Raw genomic sequence first — 20,913 nt, 5'->3', positions numbered from 1 at the left:
AAGGAGGATTTTGAGAACGGTAGAGAGGTGTTCACGTGTGTGGCGGGTATTTCCCTCCCTGTCACTGTCACTAGGCTTTGTGAGGAACAGAGGCAGGTTGTTTGGTGCACAGACAGCCTGGGGGGTCAGCTCCTGACTTTATAGGGTGTATAGCATATAGACTTGTCCAAAGTATCCTGTATAGCATATAGACTTGTCCAAAGTATCCAGCAGTGAGTGTCTTTCTTACTTCACTTTTCTTTCTTAAGTTTTTGTTTTGTTTTTTGAGACAGGATCTTGGGTTTGTAGCTCTGACACTCCCTATGTAGACCAGACTGACCTGGAACTCACAGAGACCCTTCCACATTGGACTCAGGCATGCTAGGATTTAAGTTGTGTTCCATCATGCCTGGCTTTGTCTGTCTGTCTTTCCTTATTACTTACATTTTTTTCCTTTGGATTTATTTGTTTATGCCTCTCAGTGGTGGTGCAGGCCTTCCATCCCAGCACTCAGGAGGCAGAGGCAGGTGGATATTTGTGAGTTTGAGGACAGCCTGGTCTATAGAGCTAGTTTCAGGACAGCCAGGTCTACACAGAGAAGCCCTCCCTGTCTCAAAGCAAGCAAACAAACAAACAAACAAACACAAAACGAGATTGATTTATTTGTTACTGTATATGTGTGTGTGCTTTGCCTGCATGTATGTCTGTGTACTGCGTTTGTGCCTGGTGAACTCCGAAGTCAGAAGAAGATGTTAGATCCCGTGGTAAGGCTGAAAGTGGGTGCTGGGAGTCCAACCCAGGTCCTCTGCGAGAGCAACAAGAGCTCTTAACCACTGAGCCGACTCTCCAGCTCCGTCGTCGTCTTTTGTTTCTTAAAAAAAAAGTATATTGGTTTCCGAATGGGCGAACAATGCTCTATCATGCTACTGGTTACGAAGCCTGAACGTTGTCCCAAATGAATAGAAGGGCTAGTGAAATGCTTATGGAAATAAAAGAAATGTTTAACAAATAGTGCCTGCTGGTGGAAATGGTAGGGTGAGGGAACTGTGGGTTGGTGTGAGGGGAATTTGTTTACTGGAGTTAACGTTTTGACGGTATAGTGTGAGTCTGCCTGGAAAAGCTGGTGAGAAAATTGGTGACTGTGGAGGTGGTGACAGAAGTCACTGGGGAGGACAGGAATTGATTCCTGAGAATGACTGGTTTTAAGGAAAAGTTCAAATAAGATTCTCCCCACATGGTTTTAGACATCCTTGTTGCTGTGTTGCTCATTATAGCTAACTCTAAAATCGAGATAGAAAAAAAAAAAGAGAGAGAGCAATACTGTGTTATTATTTTCATCCTAATGGTACTGAACCTGACAGAGCAAACCCTGACATGTTCTGGTTTTATTAGTTTTATTTCATCTCCTTTTTATAGATTATCCAATCAATATCCTGAGGGCCTAAACACTCAGTAGTGAAGGAGAGAAGATGTACTTGTCCATTTAATTAATCCTGGAGTAACTGAGAGGTAACTCTTGAGTAAACTCCATGGTTTTGTTGTTTCTTAATTTTAGGCCTATTGGCATTTTGCCTACATGCATGTCTGTGTACCACTTGTGCCTAGGGAACACAGAAGACATCTTAGAATCCCCTGGAACTGGAGTTACAGATGATCGTGAGCTGTTATGTGGGTGCTGAGAATCGAACCTGGGTCCTCTGGAAGAGCAGCCAGTGCTCTTAACCACTGAACTGTCTCTCCAGCCCATGGTATTTTATTTTTAGGAATCATGTGCCCTCATAGATAAGATAGCTATGGTTTATGGTAGATAGGTCAGGATAGGGAAATCATAAGAGAAGTCACTTTATGTGGTATGTGACAGTGGATGGAACTCATGGTGTCCCAAGGACAAACAGGTCATGGAGTCTTCTGCCAAGCAGTGTTTTTGGTTTCTTAACTAGTTGTTACTGAGTTTTCACAGTGTGTGAAATCTGAAAGGCTGGGTTTTGTTCCCTTGGAGCTCCCAGGATCTGTAGTCCAGGAGGAGAGATAACAGAGCTCTGCCAATTGTAACAACTGTTGGAGTTTGTTCTAGTATATATATAGTAATAGTGTAACCAGTGCACGGCACACTGTGCCGTGGAAGAGAACACATGCTCCAGGTGTTGTAGAAGCCAGTGAGTCAGGAAACAGGAACTTGGGTGCTGACTGATGGTGCCAAATGTTAGACACGAGACACTTCATATTCCACTTTAATTAGTTTCCAGACGTGAGTAAGCCACTTTCTAACCCAGGCTGAGGTACACCTTAGTTGTGCTTCTAGTAAAAGTGATGGATTTTCTTTGACCGGTGTGTTCACAAGATGAGCTGGTGAAGATCTGCTCTACCACTATTCCTGTTTGCTACTATTGGATGGACTCATGCCTCCTTAGGATTTTGGGATTATTAAAATATAGATGAAGATACTGTATTTAAAATCATTATGTGTTCACATGTGTTCAGACTTGTGTATGATGTCTTGAAGTTGAAGGGATCTATAGGAGTGATATTATTTGTATAGTCTTTATTTTAATATATATCTTTATAAATATAGATACGTATTTTGTAAAGTCTTCATTATCCAGTGGAGATACTCTCAGGGGTTGTCTTTTAACAGTGGTTAAATTATTTTAGTAATGTGTGTGGGTGAGAGTCAGTGATTGTTCGCGGCCGTTATGGAGCGGGTGGAGGAAAGGCCGAACCAGGAAGATTGCCCTGATGTAGAGTTGAATTTAATATGGGGTTGAGGAAACCGCATTTAGGAAACAGGTAGTTTGGAGGAAGGAAGAGAACGTGTCAAAGGGACTTGGCTGAAGTGGGGTGATCTTGGAGAGAGAAGTAGATTTGGGGACCATGGAGATGGACCCATGGGTAAAGTCACCTACTGCAGAGTAAGGTGACCTGAGTTTGATCTAGTCAAGGAAGACAACTGACTCCGGGAGGTTGCCTGATCTCCCTAGGAGTGCTGTGGCATGTGTGCTTCTAGGCAAGTGCACAGACACATGCATGCATTCACGCACACATGCACAGGCACTGTGAGACAGAAATACATGTAATTAAATGAAAAAAGTGGTTTGGAGTTACGAGCTTTGGCGGAAGTTATAAGGACTGCGTGTACATTATATGTAATATGGTAAATGCCTTCTCTAATATCTCTTTTCCCCATATGTACCATAAATGTTTTGTGTTCATGCAGCTCATTTGTGGAACATCTGTTTTATATAGATCAGTATTGGGGAGAATTCACATGATCAGCATTTAGCATTGAATCAGTGAATGCTTTGTCTACAGAACTGCAGAACGTCAGTCTTTAGTCTCAGTGTGTCCGTAATCTAGAGAGATAAGCTGTACACATATGAGAGTGTACAAAACATGATTGTGAGTGAATGGTGGAGATTAAGTCACAGGTACACGGTATACTTCTGGATGTGCTGTTACCCATGCTGCTGACCTCAAGATGGACAGAGAGCATGTCCTGTTCATAGTTTATGGTGATTGTTCCTTTCCTAATACTTTTACTAGTCTGGAACAGTTACTTCTGTTTTTGAGACAGTGTTTCACTGTGTTGCCCAAGGCAGCTTTAAATCTGACTGTAACGGAGGAGGTTGGCCTTGAACCCAGAGTAGTCCTGCTCCAGCCTCCTGATCTGTGCTTCCACTTCCACCTGTTATTTACTTCCAAAGTCAGTCAGTCCTCAGAGATACTTAAGTAACTTGTCCAAGTCCATTTCCTACTGTGTATAGGCTTAGGACTGTTTTGTTACCTTTAGATTTCTGATTTTCAAACAGCAATTCCTGGAATTAAAATAGAAACCTATTTCCAGATTAATGTATGTTCTCTGATGTATTGGCTCATACTAACGAGCAATAAAGAAGGATTGATGGGAAGAAAATATTTATCTTTTTATCCCAATTTTTTTTAAGCAGAGAACTGAGATCATTGATATTGGTTTATGCTGACAGTCCTCTTCCTTGAAATGACACAAAGTATTAGGAAAACAGGGAAAAAGTACGGAGGTTAAGATTGTGGCTCAGTGGTTAGATCATTTGCCTAGCATATGTGAGACCCTGTCTTCAATCCTCTTTAGCGTAGAAAAAAGTGGAACCTAAGTTTACTGACACAGTCTGAAAACCTCATGAAATTTACTCAATAGCCAGGATTGTAAAAAAAGAAACTTAAGGGAGACACACACACACACACATGAGAGGGGGTATGGATATCACATGGGTCGGGTGGTGGTGGTGGTGGTGGTAATGTAGTATCCTAGAATAAAAATGAAAACGCAACCCGGGTTAGAAATATTTCAGCAAACAGTGCTTTAATTACTGGTGCTAAATTCTGATGAAGGCCATGTGTATGATGGGGAAAGAGAAGAGCCTTTTGCCTTCTTCAGGGATTCTGTGTTGCAGTGGCCACACATATCTGCTGTAGGAGTTGTTCACATCTAACAAGTCTTTAGTGTGGCTTGGAAAGTTGTCATCACATTACAGAGTAATGGATCGTTCAAATTCGATGGTCTTCCCCTACCCCCCGCCCCAGCTAAGTAGGACCATACCTTTATTCTGTATATTGTATTCGTCTGCAAAAGCAACCGAGCATTTTCCCCATCTGTTTCCCCATTGACTCCTGAAGAGTGAATTGGAAGGTCTGCATGGCTAATTGCATCTGGGTGTTAAATAATCTAAATAATTCACCCTGTTGGTATGGTCTTACTTGGTGGATGCAGTTTAGCTGCTCAATCTGTTGATAGGGAGGCTGGCTCCAACTGGTTATCGAGATAAGCCTGGAGGCATGACCTCCGTGAGAGAAAGAAAATCTGGTCAAATCTAATTTATGACATGCAAAAGAGAGAGTGTAAATGCTTCAATTTTAGTTCTGTGTGCTATAAAAATATGAAGCGGAGTAAGAAGATACTGCTTTTAGCATTTAAAAAAATTATGAAATGAAATAAAAAGAACAAGGCACTACTTTTAGCTTCTTTTCTTTTAAATTTCGTTTCATGCATATGTAGCAAAAGTAAGGAAGTGTCTGTGTCAGTCAGGTTCCTGTTCTTTTTATGGCCCTTGGATCTCTCGAATGGGTGTAGAATTTCTATTACTGCCATTTCTAGTATGTATGTAGTATGCTGATGAGATGATGGCGCTCTTCAGAACATTTCTTCTTTGCCCTGAGATGTCTCCTCGTCTGTACACTGAATGTGAACTCAAAAGCGTTTGGTGGAAGCTTATTAAATAGGCCGCCGGCCCGTTAATGTCAGTTAATGTGATTTCACTTTCTGTGTACATTTTTTTTTTCTTTCTTGAAAGACATTTTTCATTTTCTGTTCCTCCTTTAGAGGAAGTAAATAGGGTAGGCCCCAGAATCTCAAACACTTCACCTTCTTACAGGAACGGGCGAAGGGGCAGGAAGTTGAGATTTTTGTGAAGGTTGCCCTGGGTGACGACTGCTTTGCATACAGTCTTTATGACTGCAGAGGCAGCAAGTCACAGAAATACTGTTATGCTGTAAATAAGGCTGTTCTCACTCCAGTGAGGCCGGCAGGACAAGTAGGGAGAGAAGAGCAAGACCTGGCCATCCTAATTACGGAGTTTGTATTTAAAGGCTTCATAGATCTTTGGTTGCTCAGGGCCAGTGGAGAATAGGAGCTTGATAGCCTCAAGGATTGGTTCTTGATTGTACTAAGGTTTCAGTTCTCACATCATAATAATCTAGAGTTCTGTCTGCTCGCAATATGTGAACCTGGGCCCTCAGGGCAGAACTTATCATCTCTCTACTACAGATCCCAATTCCAATATGTGTGCAACTCAGAGTTCTTATCAGGCCGGGCGAGTAGAATATCAAAGCTTGTGGCTGTCATGCTTGATTTGAAAGGGAAATTTTTCTTTGTAGCAATATGTGTTTGTTGAGTGATGCTTCAAGTGCGAGTTTAGATCTCTCTTAGCCTTATTGAATAAGCCCATTTAAGAGGTTTGAATTGAACTTCTTTTGATGTGTTCTTCTGACGCTTAAGTGAGGGGAGTTTCTTGGAGCACCAATGCTGTGCTTCTGCAAAGCAGTGAACTAGGTACTTAGCAGCCGAGGTGTCGGTTGGGAATTTTCAATGGAGAACGTGACGTGGATGGATAAGTGAGTTTCTTTTTGGTCTCCCAGTGCTCTCTTCCACTAGTCTATTGTCCCTCTACTCCCTATACCCTGCTGTTTTTTTTTTTTTTTTTTTTTTTTTTAATATTGAGGCTTAAATGCAGGGCTTTACATATACATTGCAAACCCTACACCTCTGAGCTGCATCCATAGCTGCTCTCTCCTTCTCTCTCTCTCTCTCTCTCTCTCTCTCTCTCTCTCTCTCTCTCTCTCTCTCTCTTTCTCTGTATGTGTGTCTGTCTGTCTGTCTGTCTGTGCATAGGTGCACACGTGGAGGTCTGACAACAACCTTGCATTTGTTTACTCTGGGCCCCTTACCCCTTTGATTTGAGACAGGGCCTCATTTGCCTAGAACTTTCAGCAAGTCTGATAGGCATTTGATTAGCCAACAGACCCAAGGGATCCACCTTTCTCTGCCTCCATCTCATCCGGCGACATTTCAGCATGCACCCCCGCCCGGGCTTTTTCATGTGAGTTCTGGGGATCTGAACCGAGGTCCTCACGGTGACCGGGCAGGCCTGTACCAACTGAGCCATCTCCCCAACCCTGGTTCACCCAGTTGATAAACGTTATACCTACCACGCATCTTTCTGAGGGATTTTTAAAGTTAGCAAATCAAGTTCTCGCTCAAAGCCTTCTTCCCTGAAGATGATCAGGACACCATGTGGGTGTTATCACTAGAGGGCAGATTCGGTCTTCCAGGTCTTCCCCTGGTATCTCCCTGTGCACTATGGGCACATGCCGGGCTCATGCAGAGACTCTCCGTGAGCTCACAGCCGCCCTGTCTGGGTGGGTGGCACCTCCTTTATCTTTCTTTCCCCCCTACCTTCTCACCACAGTGCGTACAGTGCATTCTGTTGTCTTTCCACCTGCTCTCTGAAGAGCAGCTCCACAAGCACCGTTGTTGGCAGAGAGGACCTTTTAATGTTTCCTTAACATAAATATCACAGAAAGGTCGCCGGTGGCTTCATGGTAGTTGTTCAGAAGTTAGGTCTTCATTATGCTTATTTGCTTTCAAGTTGTTAAAATATTCTTTTTTTTTTTTTTTAAAGATTTTGGCAAAACTAAGTTACTGACCTTCTATTTGGGAGACTTTACAAAGTTTTCCACATTCTCTTTGAAATGTTCATGGAATCTCAAGAGTCCTTGGGCTTCTTGTCTCGTCTCTGAACAGCTGGATAATTGCAGAGCGATTCATAATGCAGCGGTATCAGTCTTGGCACAGTTATCCTCTGCCCTGCACTCCTTACAACACCTCGGATCCTCAGGCTGGGAGGAGCGTGGACACTACAGAATAGATTGTTTTCCTTTCTTCTGGATGACCATCCACTGTGCAGAGCATTTCCACTTGAATACTGTAGCAAAAAGAAGTTCTTGTGTCCCTGGCAAGTAGACATTCCTATCTGTTTTGGAGCCAAAGGCTGAGGCGGGGCCTAGAGTAAATTGTGAGACTGGTGTTTAAACCCAAGGGTTGTGGCTCCCAAGCTTTTGCTTACCACACTTATTTGATGCTTACCGTTCTATTGTGTAAAATTAAAAAAAAAGATACTGGGCTGGGCGGTGGTGGCGCACACCTTTAATCCCAGTACTCTGGAGGCAGAGCCAGGCGTATCTCTGTGTGTTTGAGGCCAGCCTGGGCTACAGAGTGAGATCTGGGACAGGCACCAAAACTACACAGAGAAACCCTGTCTGGGGGGGGTGGATATTGAGTACTGTCTTGGAAAATAAAAAAGGGTGTTTCTTATCCAGATGGCCTGAATTTTCTTACTTTTAGAATGGAGATAATAGTCCTTACTGGTTTTAAAAGAAAGTTATAGGGTCCAAGCTGGTTTGTGTTGGGTGAAATTCTTTAACAAGAGTCCCTTTTTCCTCAGTATGTCTGTGTTCCCCTTTGACTATTTATGAGGGTCCTAGGTACGTACTTTGGGGAATGGGAAGTGTCCCAATAAAGGCCATATAGGAGGTATGGAAGGTCACTGAGACCTCTAGGAAGGTCTTATAATGCAGGGACCAAATCTTTCTCAGGATCACTTTCTGAAGACTGGACTTACGGGATTGTAGGTCTGGGGCCATCCCCAGTATTAGATACTACAGAATTCTCAGCACAGGGATGCAAACCGGGAGCTAGATCGGAAGATAGCATCCCAGTAGTGGAGTCCAATCTGAAAATAAATAAGCTGTGTCCTATAAAACTACGTCCCATAGTGAGGATTCTGTGGAACTCCATGTACTATGTGATAAGGAGCCCAAGGCTGAGTGTCTATGGAGAACATCAAGAGAGTACCTTACATGTGCCTGCAAGACTGCCTGTGTGCATCTTGCTTCTCCCAAAGGCTGCTAGGGAATTTCACTTTTCATTTTTAATCACAAAATCTTTTAACATGAGTAAATGGCTTCCTAAAATGCATTTGGAGGGAGCAGACTTTGGGACATATTACCTGGCCTTAGTCTAGACTTGTTCAAGTGCAGTTGGACCAGTGCAGTGGCAGTGTGGGCAGTCACGGGGCTGGACCCGAGATGTGTGGACGTCAGATTCTCCATCTCCCCTTAACACATTCATCTTTATTATGGCAGAAGAATTGCTTTGGGAAGAGATCAGTGGTCTTTCTAGAGTGTTAAAATGAGGAACTCTGAACAATGAAAGAGCCACTTTAAAACAAATTTATATGAGAACTTCACATATGAGTACTTTACATTATTTCCCCCTTCTCTTTTTAACTCCTTTCGTGTTCCCCCACACCCTCTCAAATTCATGACCCTTTTCTTTAATTATTGTTGTTACACACACATTATATATATATTTATATATATATATATACACACACACACACACACACACATATAAATATATACAGACATATATAAATACAGTCTGCTGGAGTCCATGTAGTGTTGTTTTCATGTGTATGCTTTTAGCACTGACTTCTTGGTGTTGGTATTGGATAACCAATTAGGAAGCTCATCCCTGGGGCAGACTGATTCTCCCTCTCAGAGTGTCATTAATTGCCGGCAGTTCTTACTCTAGGGGTGGAGCCCTCTGAGATTTCCCCTATCATTTTTCTTTCTCTTTTCTGTGAGTGCATCTTACTGTGCAGCCCTGTCTATTCTCGAACCTGCGTAAACCAGGCTGGCCTTGAACTCACGAAGATCCAGCTGTCTCTGCCTACCCAGGGCTAGGATTAAATACACCACAGCCAGCAAGAACGTTGGTTTCTATAAGGAAACAAAAGGCCTTCTTCAGCTAATGATCTTAAGAAAGCATTGGATTCCTACCTCTGAGTGTGGCTTTCGGCCACTGTCCTGTTACTCTTTGACATAGTTGTCATTTTATTTGGTTCATGGTAATGATTTTGGTGCTCCCGACTCTCTATAGAAGGTATTAAGGTATGTTGTCTTCTTAACCAAAGCCTAGAAAGGTCAGTCTATCAGCATCAGGCAGTAATATCTCAGGCCTCTGTGTCATTCACACACCTTTAATCACGTTCTCTGAATTTTAATGGGGTCCTGCTTTGATGTGACGTTTGCCTCATTGTATAAGCACTCTGGGCTCCCAACCTTAGCATCTCGGCACCTTAATTTTGAAATTGCGTCTGTTCGATGAGAAGCTATAAAGTGCAGCGTCCAAGAGAGCTGGTACAAATGACGGTGGCTATTTAACTGTCTTTTGTTTGTTTGTTTCTTGGTTTTGTGTTCCTACGAACTGAGTCCAGGGCATCTAACCTTCTAGGCAAGCACTATGCTGCTGGGCTACCCCCCAGCCCTTGTTGATGGTTTTTGTTTGTTTGTTTAGTTATAAAACTCTCTTTGTGGGATGTGCGTGTTCACATCTGTGGGCTCACGTGTGTGCATGTGTGTGAAGGCTAGAGGATGACATCGAGTGTCTGTCTTGATTATTCTCAACCTGGTATCTTGAGACAAGGTCTCTGGCTTGAACCCCAGCTTGCTCTGCTATTCTGGCTACCCAGCTTGCTCTGGGGTTCCCCTGTCTCCACTTGCTGAGTGTTACGATCAAAAGTGAAGCATCATCTGAACTCTGGGCCTCACTCTGGTGTGACAAAGCTTTTTCTGCTGAGCCGTGTCCTCAGCCCCTGTCTCTTTGCTCATTATGAGCACCGACTTGCCATTCTCGTCAATATAATTTTTAGAGAAAGCGCTTGGAGCAGCAATGGCCAAGCAACACACAATGCTGGACCGATGTCATCCTTGTCTGCTCCTCCCATCTGCTGGCCCAGACTTCCGGTGGGAGTTGGGCAAGTTGGGCCACTCTTTTGCTTTGTGCTGAGCCACCCAGGTTGTGCTGTTTGTCTTCAGAGGACTGTTATCTTCTCTCCATCTCGAGTCCTCCCTTCAGAGTCTGCTCCTGAAAAGCCTCTCTTTTATCTGCTCATGGCAGAAAGCGCAAACAAGTGGCATGAAAGAATCACGAAGAGCACACACGCTCTGCTTATGTTTAGTCGAAGTGAGCTGAGTAGATTCATGCCATTTGCGAGGGGTAGGTCCCATGCCAAACTGTAAGAAAATAAAAATAATTTAAAAAAAAAGAAAAAGAAAATTGTGGCACCTAAGTTCTGTAAAATCACTAAAGTAGAGCTGAAATAATCTCCCCAGACCCTAACTACTCATCACACTTGTTGCGTGATCTTTATGGTGTTGAGCACTAACTGAAATAAATTTGCACATCTTTTCTACTGATTTCCTTTTGGAACGGTTAGTTGTTGTGTTCACACAGTGCGTCTGAGTCATTGCATTTGACATTTCAGTCTTTAATTTATCCGAAACGTCTATCTTGTGGCCAGGGTCTATGACTTTCATAAGCATTTCCATATTCCCTTTATTCTGTCTTCAACATTAGACTCAACTAGCAGCTAATTTTGCTTGTTTGGTTTCTTAAAAAGAAACAGGTTTTTTTGTTTGTGTGTGTGTGTGTGTGTTTTTTTTTGTTTGTTTTTTGTTTTTGTTTTTGTTTTTTTTCGAGACAGGGTTTCTCTGTGTAGCTTTGCGCCGTTCCTGGATCTCGCTCTGTAGACCAGGCTGGCCTCGAACTCACAAAGATCCGCCTGCCTCTGCCTCCCGAGTGCTGGGATTAAAGGCGTGCGCCACCACCGCCCGGCGTGTGTGTGTTTTTAAATCATTTTATTTGCAGTGTTTGTAGCAGTAAGAATAAGTTCTGTGACTAAGAGCATACCTGGCCCTTGGCCAGGCCTGGCGATGTGCTCCTGCCCCTCGGCTCTATGGCAGAAATGATTCAGAGTCACATCTCTGAGGCAGGATAGATTAGGAAATGTCACCAGAACTTCAGATGTTGCTCAGGAACGGTGGGAACTGTAAATGCTGGCTCTGGGGATGCATATGGTCGCTGTGAAGGAGCGAGCCCTGCACTTCTCCTATCATCCATCTGCTCTGCCGATATACTTGCACTAACACTTCTCAGTAAGTTACCCAAGAGCTTCACAGGGCCTATTTCCCCTTAATGACTTCTAGACCATCCTTTCTCTTGTTGACATCAGTAGCAACTATTCCCCTGGGAAGACATGCCTTTTATAATACACTTTTAAATAAGCATGAAGCAGAATTTAAAATTTATGCATTACATTTATATCATAATTTTTGAATGTATTGTTTTAATATTAGTAGATACACATAGAAAACTCAACATGACTGTTGAGCACCATTACCTTTTTGTGGACACAGCTAGAGTTCCCAGTTTCTGACAGATCGGTCTAGAAATATTTTATGTGCATACACAATGCATACTTCATATTTCCTTTTGTTTTACACAAAGGGTAGCACACCATTTTTTGCACTTTGCTTAACATTAGTCATATTAACCATGTCTTGAATTATTTCTGTATTAGAACAGAGACTTGCCTTGTGGCGTTTTATACCATGGCATGGAATACCCATGATGAACCCATGGATTGTTAAAGGTTTTATACACACAGAAGTATCTAATAGGACAATTTTCTAGAAGTAGACTTTCTGAGTTGGAGGATAAGGTCTGGGTTATTAGTCCATAGCAGTTTTAACTTACAATGACTATGAGAGGCCCAATTCCCTCTAGCCTCATCACATAAACATTTGTTTGTTATTTTATTTGTTTGTTTGTTTTGTCCCAGGGGTTTTCTACCATTGAGTTGTATTCTCAGTCCCTAAAACATGTTTGTTTGTTTGTTTGTTTGTTTGTTTTTTAATATCAGATCCTAACTAGTGACATCATTTGCCTACCTAGAAGTGCTGTATGAGGTCTAGCTTTCAATCTCAGTCCATACATTCCTCCCAAAACAAACAAATGAGAAAAAGGAAGAAAAAAAATCTAGTTTTACTAACATGTAATGAAATACTTTTATTAACATCTTGTGGGAAAGATTCATTAGCCTGGGGCTACCAAAGACTTGTTCACATGAGAAACTGAGGTGGTGTATTCAATAGGTAGATGATCTCAAGGGAGGGTCAAGTTGTACAGCTTTGATTTGGAGACCAGGAAGTGGTAGAGGAGAGAGAGACAGGAGGTAATTCTGAGGATACTGCCATGTGTCACCCTACCCTAGAAACTTAGGTCAAGAAGGTTGTAAAAGAAGTGGGCAAAGCTGAAATGTTCACAAAAGGGGACTTTAGGATATAATGTATGGTATTGGTGCCAGCAGTAATAATCTTTTACTTCAGCAAGTGCCATCAGTTTTTTTTTTTTGATGAGGCGTCCATAGTAGTCATTGGCAAAAGCATGCTGGGCAACAATGCCCTTGATTGTCATGGTCAACAGGACATAGATACTTTTGAGAATCAAAAGCTTCACTGGTATATTTGGTGGCCATCTGAACCCCCAAAGTGCCCCATCGAACATCATTCATGGCTGGAAAGCTTGAGAAAGGACAGGTTAGAAAGAAAATACTGTCTCTTTCCTGGTAGCACCTATCATGGTGCACATCTGTGGTACTTGCTGAGGAAATCTCAGCGCTGTTCACCAAGAGACTGGGAATGGCATTCTTGCAGAGTGAGATGCTGTTTGTGGCTTTTATTTTCTCTCTCTCTCTCTCTCTCTCTCTCTCTCTCTCTCTCTCTCTCTCTCTCTCTCTCGCTGTGTGTGTGTGTGTGTGTGTGTGTGTGTGTGTGTGTGTGTCCACTGTAGATATAGTTTACCTTATACATAGAATTAGGAAATAATATCAAGTAGTAATTAAAGAAAGAAAACAAATCTAAAACCTTTGAGAGTGCTGCACAGGTGACCTCCACCGCAGGAGCGAGAAGTAAAGGCCTTTGTGTGTTTGTGTGTCCGTGGGCACAGGGTAAGAATGAAACAAGAAAGACTTGGGTGTCATAAAAGAAACAGCTTTTGTGAAGTGTTGGTTGCCTGCTGCTCTTCCTGAGTAGTAGGTGGTGGGAAAACATTTAATCTGTTCTAGCTCTTCAGACTCCTTGTGACAGAGTAGCCAGGGGCTTCAAAATCAGATGATGGGAAAGACAGGGTAGTAAATGTCTCTTGCTATAATAGCTTATACAGCACCTCCACTGACCTTAGAGTGAAAGACGTGAATGGACACTGTATTTGCGAGTTTTGATGAATACATAGGTAGGGCTGAGTTTGCTGTGTAATGTTGATATTGTATAAAGCAGAAGCATATTCAGGCATTTCATAATGTACACGGTGAACATTTACCACAACTTTTATATAGTGCCGACTTTCAGACTTGTTCTACTGTTCTACTGTTGTGGAGTTTGTACTGACATGGCTCTTAGGTAGGGGAAGACTAAACACCCTGCTTACTTACTGTTTACCCAGCAGGGGAAAGTGTTCTGTCAGGGAAACACCACTCTTACATGACTTCAAAGGGAGCCAGTGCCATTGCGATCTGAGTCCATGGGAAGTTTATTCACAATTTAAGTGCATGCCTCTTCTGGCTAGGTTTTGTTGTTGTTGTTGTTGTTGTTGTTGTTTGTCAACCTAACACAAGTTGGAGTTATCTGAGAAGAGGAACCTTAATTAAGAAATCACCTCCAGCTCAGGGGTGGTGGCTCATGCCTTTGATCCCAGCACTCAGGAAGGAGGCAAAGGCAGGTGGATGTCTATGAGTTCGACTCTAGCTTGGTCTACAGAGTGAGTTTCAGGATAACCAGGGCTACATAGAATGAGCTGTGAAGAAAAAAACCAACCAACCAAAAAAAAAAAAAAAACCAAAAACCAAAAACAAATCACATCTATTAGATTATTTTTAGGGTAGTCTGTAGGGTATTTTCTTGATTAATGATTGATGTTGAGGGTCCAGCCCACTGAGAGCAGTATCACCCCTGGGCCTGTGGTCTTAGGTGATATAAGAAAGCTTAATTCACTTAATATTTTCAAAATTTCTCACATAATTCTCCCCTGACAACCATAGCCTAGTTCCTGTTCTGAGAATTAAGCCTCAGTAATAGTGAGATCTGGTTCTTGTGATTCACACTACATACAGTTTGAAATGTCTTCTAGTTGATATTTTATTTAGAGCAAAGAAGACAGAAAGAATATGGCACATCTGGAAATTCTCCGTGGAAGATTGTCTCTCATTCAAAGAAGCACAGAGTTTTTACACACTATTTAGAAATGCATATGACATATATTAAAGGACCACACTTAAAAAGTCTTGAGGCTGGCATGGGGGAGCAAGCATGGAATCCCAGCATTTGGGAGGCTGAGGCAGGGGGATAAGATCAAGGCCAGCCTGGGCTTCATTGCAAGTTGTGGATAGTGTATTACATAACAAGATTCTGTCTAAAGAAAAAATGAAACACCTTGAACTATTTCTTCTACGCGTATGTAAAATTGAGGATGTAGAATGAGTCACCAAAGACCCTGCCCACATCTGGACAGTTCCCAGCACAACACTGGTTTTATTTGGCCACGTGACTCCATTGATTAGTTTAAGACAGATTTCTCACATGTCTTTTCACCTATCCATTTTAGTTTGTGTCACTAAAATGTAAAGCACTTCCCACTAAAAAGAACATACTCCCTGGTGTGGTGGAATGTAGCTGTGATGTTAGCACTTAGGAAGTAGATACATGAAGATCATGAGTTTGCAAGCCTGCATAGTAGCAAGACTCTGTCTCAAGAAAAAACAAAATAAAAGATGGGCCAGAGGTGGCTCAGTATCACCAAATCTGATGACCTGAGGTCAACCTTCAGAATCCACATGATGGAAGGAGGGAACTGACTCCCTGCAAGTTATTGTCAGACTTCCACACATGCACTGTGGCATGTGTGTACCCTGAAAGATACACATACACTCAATGAATGAATGAATGAATGCTTAAAAAAAAATCTCGCCGGGCGGTGGTGGCGCACGCCTTTAATCCCAGCACTCGGGAGGCAGAGCCAGGCGGATCTCTGTGAGTTCGAGGCCAGCCTGGTCTCCAAAGCGAGTACCAGGAAAGGCGCAAAGCTACACAGAGAAACCCTGTCTCGAAAAACCAAAAAAAACAAAAAAAACAAAAAAAACAAACAAAAAAAAAAATCTCAATTTCTTCTTTATGGAGAGAAGCAAGTTACTATTCTGCACAGCAGTGACTTTCAGACTTTTTGGTCTTAAATATCCTTCATGATTGAAAACTCAAGTAGGTATTTTTGTAACATCCTATGCATATCGATACTGTGTTAAAATAGATTGATTACTTACTTAAAAAATAATGGTAGTAAACTCACTATATGATAATTCATATAAACACAATTTTTATGAAAGAGCAATAAATATATATTAATAATATTAATAAAAATGAGAGAAGTTGGCATAGTTTCAACTTCTGCAAATCTGTCTAATCTCTGGTTTTACAGGCGATAGCTGAATTCTTACAGCTGTTTCTGCCTTTAGTCTATTCCAGTTTATTGTTTTGGCTGAAGTATATGAAGAAAGTCTGGGTTCATGTAGATACACGGTTGGAAAAGAGAGGAATATTTTACTAGTCTTTCAGTAATAGTGGAAATCTTTGATCACAACAAAACTCCAGGAAGGGTGGTTTATCTTCAAGGTAGGTTGGTATGCAGTTGAAACCTGATCACCGAGATTTCACCCTGTATTCAAACATATTGATCTGAGAGTTGGAACTAATCCATTCTCTGGGTTCAGTGTTGGAACAGTAGACCTTAGTCATTCGGAGAACATTTCTCCAATGGACTCTGTGAATCTTCCAAATCTCATCATAGCTCATTGAGTCTTTTAGACTTTGTGCTCATTTCTGTCAAAGTCTTGGCTATTGGGAAGCCATGGGGGTCATAGTAGATGCTTCAACTGAGTCAAACAAACATCTTGTTCTGAAACAATCACATTCACATTTGTTGTGTTAGTAGGTCAAACACGTAGATAGGTTAATATAGATGACAGTGAATAATGGACTCAATTTTGCTTTTATTTTCCCACTATCAAAATCCACTTTTAAATCCACTTTTTATTTAGTAGTTCTCTTGTCTTCGGTTCCACTTTCTGAGATTATAGTTAACCGAGGGCTCAGTTACTTGAGGACAACAGCTACTCAAACATATTAAATGGAACTGTCCAGACACAAACAGTCCATCAGTTTTAAATGTTGTTCTGCATAGCATAAGATCTGAGGCTGTCCTATTTCACTCTGCTTAGGAGTGAGTCCCCTTTGGGTCCAGCAAGTCCATGCTGTACACACTACCCCACTCCCCTACTTAGGTACTTGGTGACTTGGCTGTCACAGTTACCAGACTGACTGACCAGGTTCACCACGCTTGTATTCAAGTGAACTTCATTTTACTCACCAATGATGCCCAGCTGCAAGAGCATTGATGCTTATGACTTGAATATGCCAAAGAGAAGTCATTTATTGTTTAAACGAAAAGGTGAAGATTCTCACCTTAACAAGGAAAGAGAATCATGCCAAATCACTGACAGTTGTTGCTCTTAACCTTTTACAGTGTCTCATTTATAAGTTAAAGTTTACTGTAGGAATGTATACTTGGGGACAAAATTGTACAGAGCTGGTGGGATAGCTCAGTAGTACAGTGAGTGCCTCCCCCAGCTCTGGTTGCAGTTTCTGGCACCACAAATTAAAACAGAAACATAATATAAGAGGGTTTGGAGGGCCTCATACATGCTAGGCAAGTGCTCAGCCCCGTTACTGATACTTTTGAAGCAGTTGTTTCTAGATGGATGAATCAAGAAAATAATGTCATTAAAAGAAACAAGTAATAATGAGCACTAAATCAAAATGATGTGCACATGAAATATTTACACTCCCCTTTTCCTCTTCCAGGTTAAAAAAACTAAATCATGACTGAGTCTGCCTCTAGCACAAGTGGTCAAGAGTTTGACGTATTCAGTGTTATGGACTGGAAGGATGGAGTTGGTACCTTACCAGGAAGTGACTTAAAGGTAGATTTTCTTTGTCATGTGTGAATTATCTACTGTGTGTATCTGCGTGTGAGCTTATTTTACAGTGACTGCATACATGGAATAAGAATTCAAAGCATTAAATATGGTGTTATGGCTCTAGATAGTATATGGCCTTCTGCAGTAAATTTGTAAGACAACTTGAAATACTGATAGATTGTCAGATTTTTGTCATTTGGGCTAGGGGACTGAAGAATATGTTTAGAATGTCCTTAGTTTAAGAAAATCAATCAGTAGCTCTGAGGAGGATCATCTATCTGTTTTGACTCTATTATGATAATGGCCAATATATATGGAAATGGCAGACCTAGAAGGTCTAGTTTTTTTTTGGATATTTTAGTAATGGCTTTGTAGCTTTGAGTGTATAACCTCATTCCCTGGGTCCTAGTGTTCTTATACAGAAACCGGGTAAAATAATATGAAAAATCTGAATCAATAGAACTATTCACTGCCTTTAAATTACTTATACTATGAACATGAGTTTTTGTATAATCATTTTTTCAGCAGCAAGCTCTTCCTATAAGTCAGACTGTGATTTTTTTTTTTTTTTTTGGTTTTTTGAGACAGGGTTTCTCTGTGTAGCTTTGCGCCTTTCCTGGAACTCATTCTAGACTAGGCTGGCCTCGAACTCACAGAGATCCACTTGGCTCTGCCTTCCGAGTGCTGGGATTAAAGGTTGTGCCACCACCGCCCAGCATCAGACTGTGATCTTATAGAAAGGGCACTGTTAAAAAAAAAAAAAGGGCACTGTTGATGGAGTTCAGTCTACTCACTATATACGTGCTAGTCCACTGTGTGTCTCTGTTCTTCATGGGGTTCAGTCTGCTAACTCTATGTGTGCTGTCTCCCACTCTCTCCACTCTTCATGGGGTTCTGTCTGCCTGATGTGTATGTGCCGCCCACATGTGCCCTGCCCCATTGAGTCTACATTAGGACTACCTCTGTCTGCCGCTCCATGAAACACAGCTGTGCAAGCTCAAACCCAACCACCCCCACTTCTCATTTCTAATTTGGTTTAGCTGTGTTCCTATCTCTGGGACCTTGAACCTGTCTATGGCCTTTTAGACTTTGTGTTTGTACTCGGTCCTTTAGGTGTTTAAACTTTCTGTCTCTCTAACGGGCTGTCACTTGGCCTGTCTCTGTAACACTTGATGTGCTTGCTGTGCTGTCTCAAATAGGAAAATTTTGCTCCTAACTTAGGCTTCTTGAAATCTAATCCTTTTGATGGCTGCTTGACAAATATCTTAGCCAAGTCCCTGCCCTCACTTATCCTCAGGGGTACAATTTAAACATCTGCCTGGGTTGGAAAAATGTTTGAGAGTTTAGTTGGCTTAGGTTTAATTAAGTACAAAGTGCCAGTGTATGAAATAAAACTATTGCAGTGAGGTTTAGTGAAATCCAAAGAAACTTTTTTTTTTTAAATGGGTACCAAAATATAGTCAGAGGTTTGTAATTCTGGTATTCTTTTATGCCATAAGGCAATTATAGTCTAAAGTAATGCATGGTATACTTTAAAATAACTAAAAAAGAAGATTACAAAGGTTCTTAATATGTAGAATTAGAAATGTTTGAGGAGGTAGGAAAGCTAATTTCCTCATTTGACCATTACATATTATAGGTATATGTAGAAATAGCATACCATAAATATGCACATACTATGAATCCACTTAAAATTATTAAAAAGAAGAAGTTTTCAGTTTTAGTTTTATGTGATGACAAGTCATGGAGTAAGTTAATCCTTCAGGATCAAGATTGCTCGGCAGTAAAATAAATAAATACAAGAACAAATAGGAATTGAATTGCTCTGACATTCTCCAAGTGTCTGTCTGCATGAGACATGATAGATATAGAAGGCTGAAGTTTTTTGTTTTTTGTTTATTTTTTTTAACTAAAAAAAACTTTTTTCTCAAGCCCTGATAATGTATTAGCCTCCATATATTAGCCATGTGAATTTTGTCAAGTTGTCAGGGACTAGAGAGGTAGTTCAGCAGTTAAGAGCATGGACTACTTTTGCAGGGTACTCTAGTGTGGTTGGGCAGCTCCCAACTGCCTGGAAGGCCAGTTCCAGGGGATCCAACAGTCTTCCGGACTCCAAGGGTGCTTGCACTCACAGCTTCCCAATCCCAGCCACAGACACATAACTAATAATAAAGTAAGTCTTATGACTGATTACTTAAAATCCTTACACTTTGTAAGCTTTATCTGAAAAAAATGGGGGTTGTTAGGATCCTTAAGATTCACAACTGTAAAAAGGAGCTGTGGACTGATAAAGAATGTAAACAAACACTTAGGGTATGCATTTTCGGACTTTGCGATATAATATGAAAACTGCCTTTTTCTATTATTTCATATGCATATTATTCTTGTGCATTTTTACTGTATAATGCCTCTTGCATGTCAGGTACATGATGAAATTTATAACTTTCTTTTCATTAGCTTTTGGTAACAAAGGGGAGTTTCCATCCCTAAGAAATCTGGATTGCTTTAAAGTTTTTTTAAGCAATGGATTTTAGAAATTAACCTATTATTTCTATTAAGATAATCAGGTAATTAAGTCATTTAGGGTATTATAATCAGGGTTATTTGATAGGACTTTTATACTCATGTAATTACTGGGGTAATTGCGATGTGTCCCATCTACTTCATGAGCAGTAAACAGTTTGATACCTCGTTTTAACAAATGATTTGAAGAGCTGGGGAGGTGACTTAGAAGACCTGAGAGGAACTAAATCTGAACCCACAGCACCATGTACGAAGCGGCCAGTTGGAGAAAGGGAGCAGACAGGAGGATTGCCGAAACTTTCTGGCCACCAGCCTAACTAGGTTTAGGGAAAGATCTTTTCTCAAGGTGATAATAAGGTGGCGAGGGACAAGCAGGACATAGACATGCTAGCCTCTGTATGGATGGTGTGTGCACCAGCATGTGTGTGCATACAACACTCATGTACACCTCTCTCTGTCTCTCTGTGTCTTTATCACACATAAAATATATTATTTATAACCCCTTTAAATTGAGATTCATAGCCAATCTGTTGTGTAACAGTTTCCTATGAGATTTAAACATACCATCCTGCAGGGAATTCCTTAAGCAGGAAGCTAAACCACTCAAATAGCTTCAGGAAGTCCCCGAAACTGAACAGATTCACTAGGCCTCTCTCTGCCAGGATAAGCAATAAAAGCTTAGAGTCCCTCTCCAAAGAGAAGTGTCAAGCTGCAAAGAAAATTCTCAGAAGAGCTGAGCTGCAAAAGGTCAGAGCAGACCAGCTGCCCGGAAGAGGCAGAAATCAGCACAGCTGCCTGGAAGAGGTTCAGACCAACTGAGGCACCTGGAAAGGCCACGCTCCAAACTGATGAGCTGCCTGAAAGCTGTTTAGTGTGCTCCAGGTTCCTAGCC

At 41.5% G+C, this 20,913-nt stretch overlaps 1 protein-coding gene across 9 annotated transcripts in view; it reads left to right on the top strand.

Moving 5' to 3' along the window:
• The window catches only part of L3mbtl3 (L3MBTL histone methyl-lysine binding protein 3), a 114,778-nt gene that overhangs the window by 6,598 nt on the left and 87,267 nt on the right, over positions 1–20,913 (top strand). For 6 of the 9 annotated variants that reach the window (XM_052751238.1, XM_052751236.1, XM_052751237.1 and 3 more), the window contains one exon: positions 17,383–17,501. The exons of 2 other annotated variants lie outside the window; for them this stretch is intronic. In XM_052751238.1, the coding sequence (XP_052607198.1) occupies positions 17,400–17,501 (102 nt within the window). In that variant the 5' untranslated portion in view covers positions 17,383–17,399. Of the gene's footprint in view, positions 1–17,382; positions 17,502–20,913 lie in introns of those variants that run through there. One more of the 9 variants, XM_052751241.1, reaches the window with a different exon arrangement.

The sequence above is a fragment of the Peromyscus californicus genome, unplaced genomic scaffold (genome assembly GCF_007827085.1).
Source record: "Peromyscus californicus insignis strain IS unplaced genomic scaffold, ASM782708v3 Scaffold_22__1_contigs__length_63687245, whole genome shotgun sequence".
Classification (NCBI taxonomy): Eukaryota; Metazoa; Chordata; class Mammalia; order Rodentia; family Cricetidae; genus Peromyscus; species Peromyscus californicus.
Note: the sequence above shows the minus strand (reverse complement) of the source record. Positions and strands in the feature narration are given on the sequence as shown.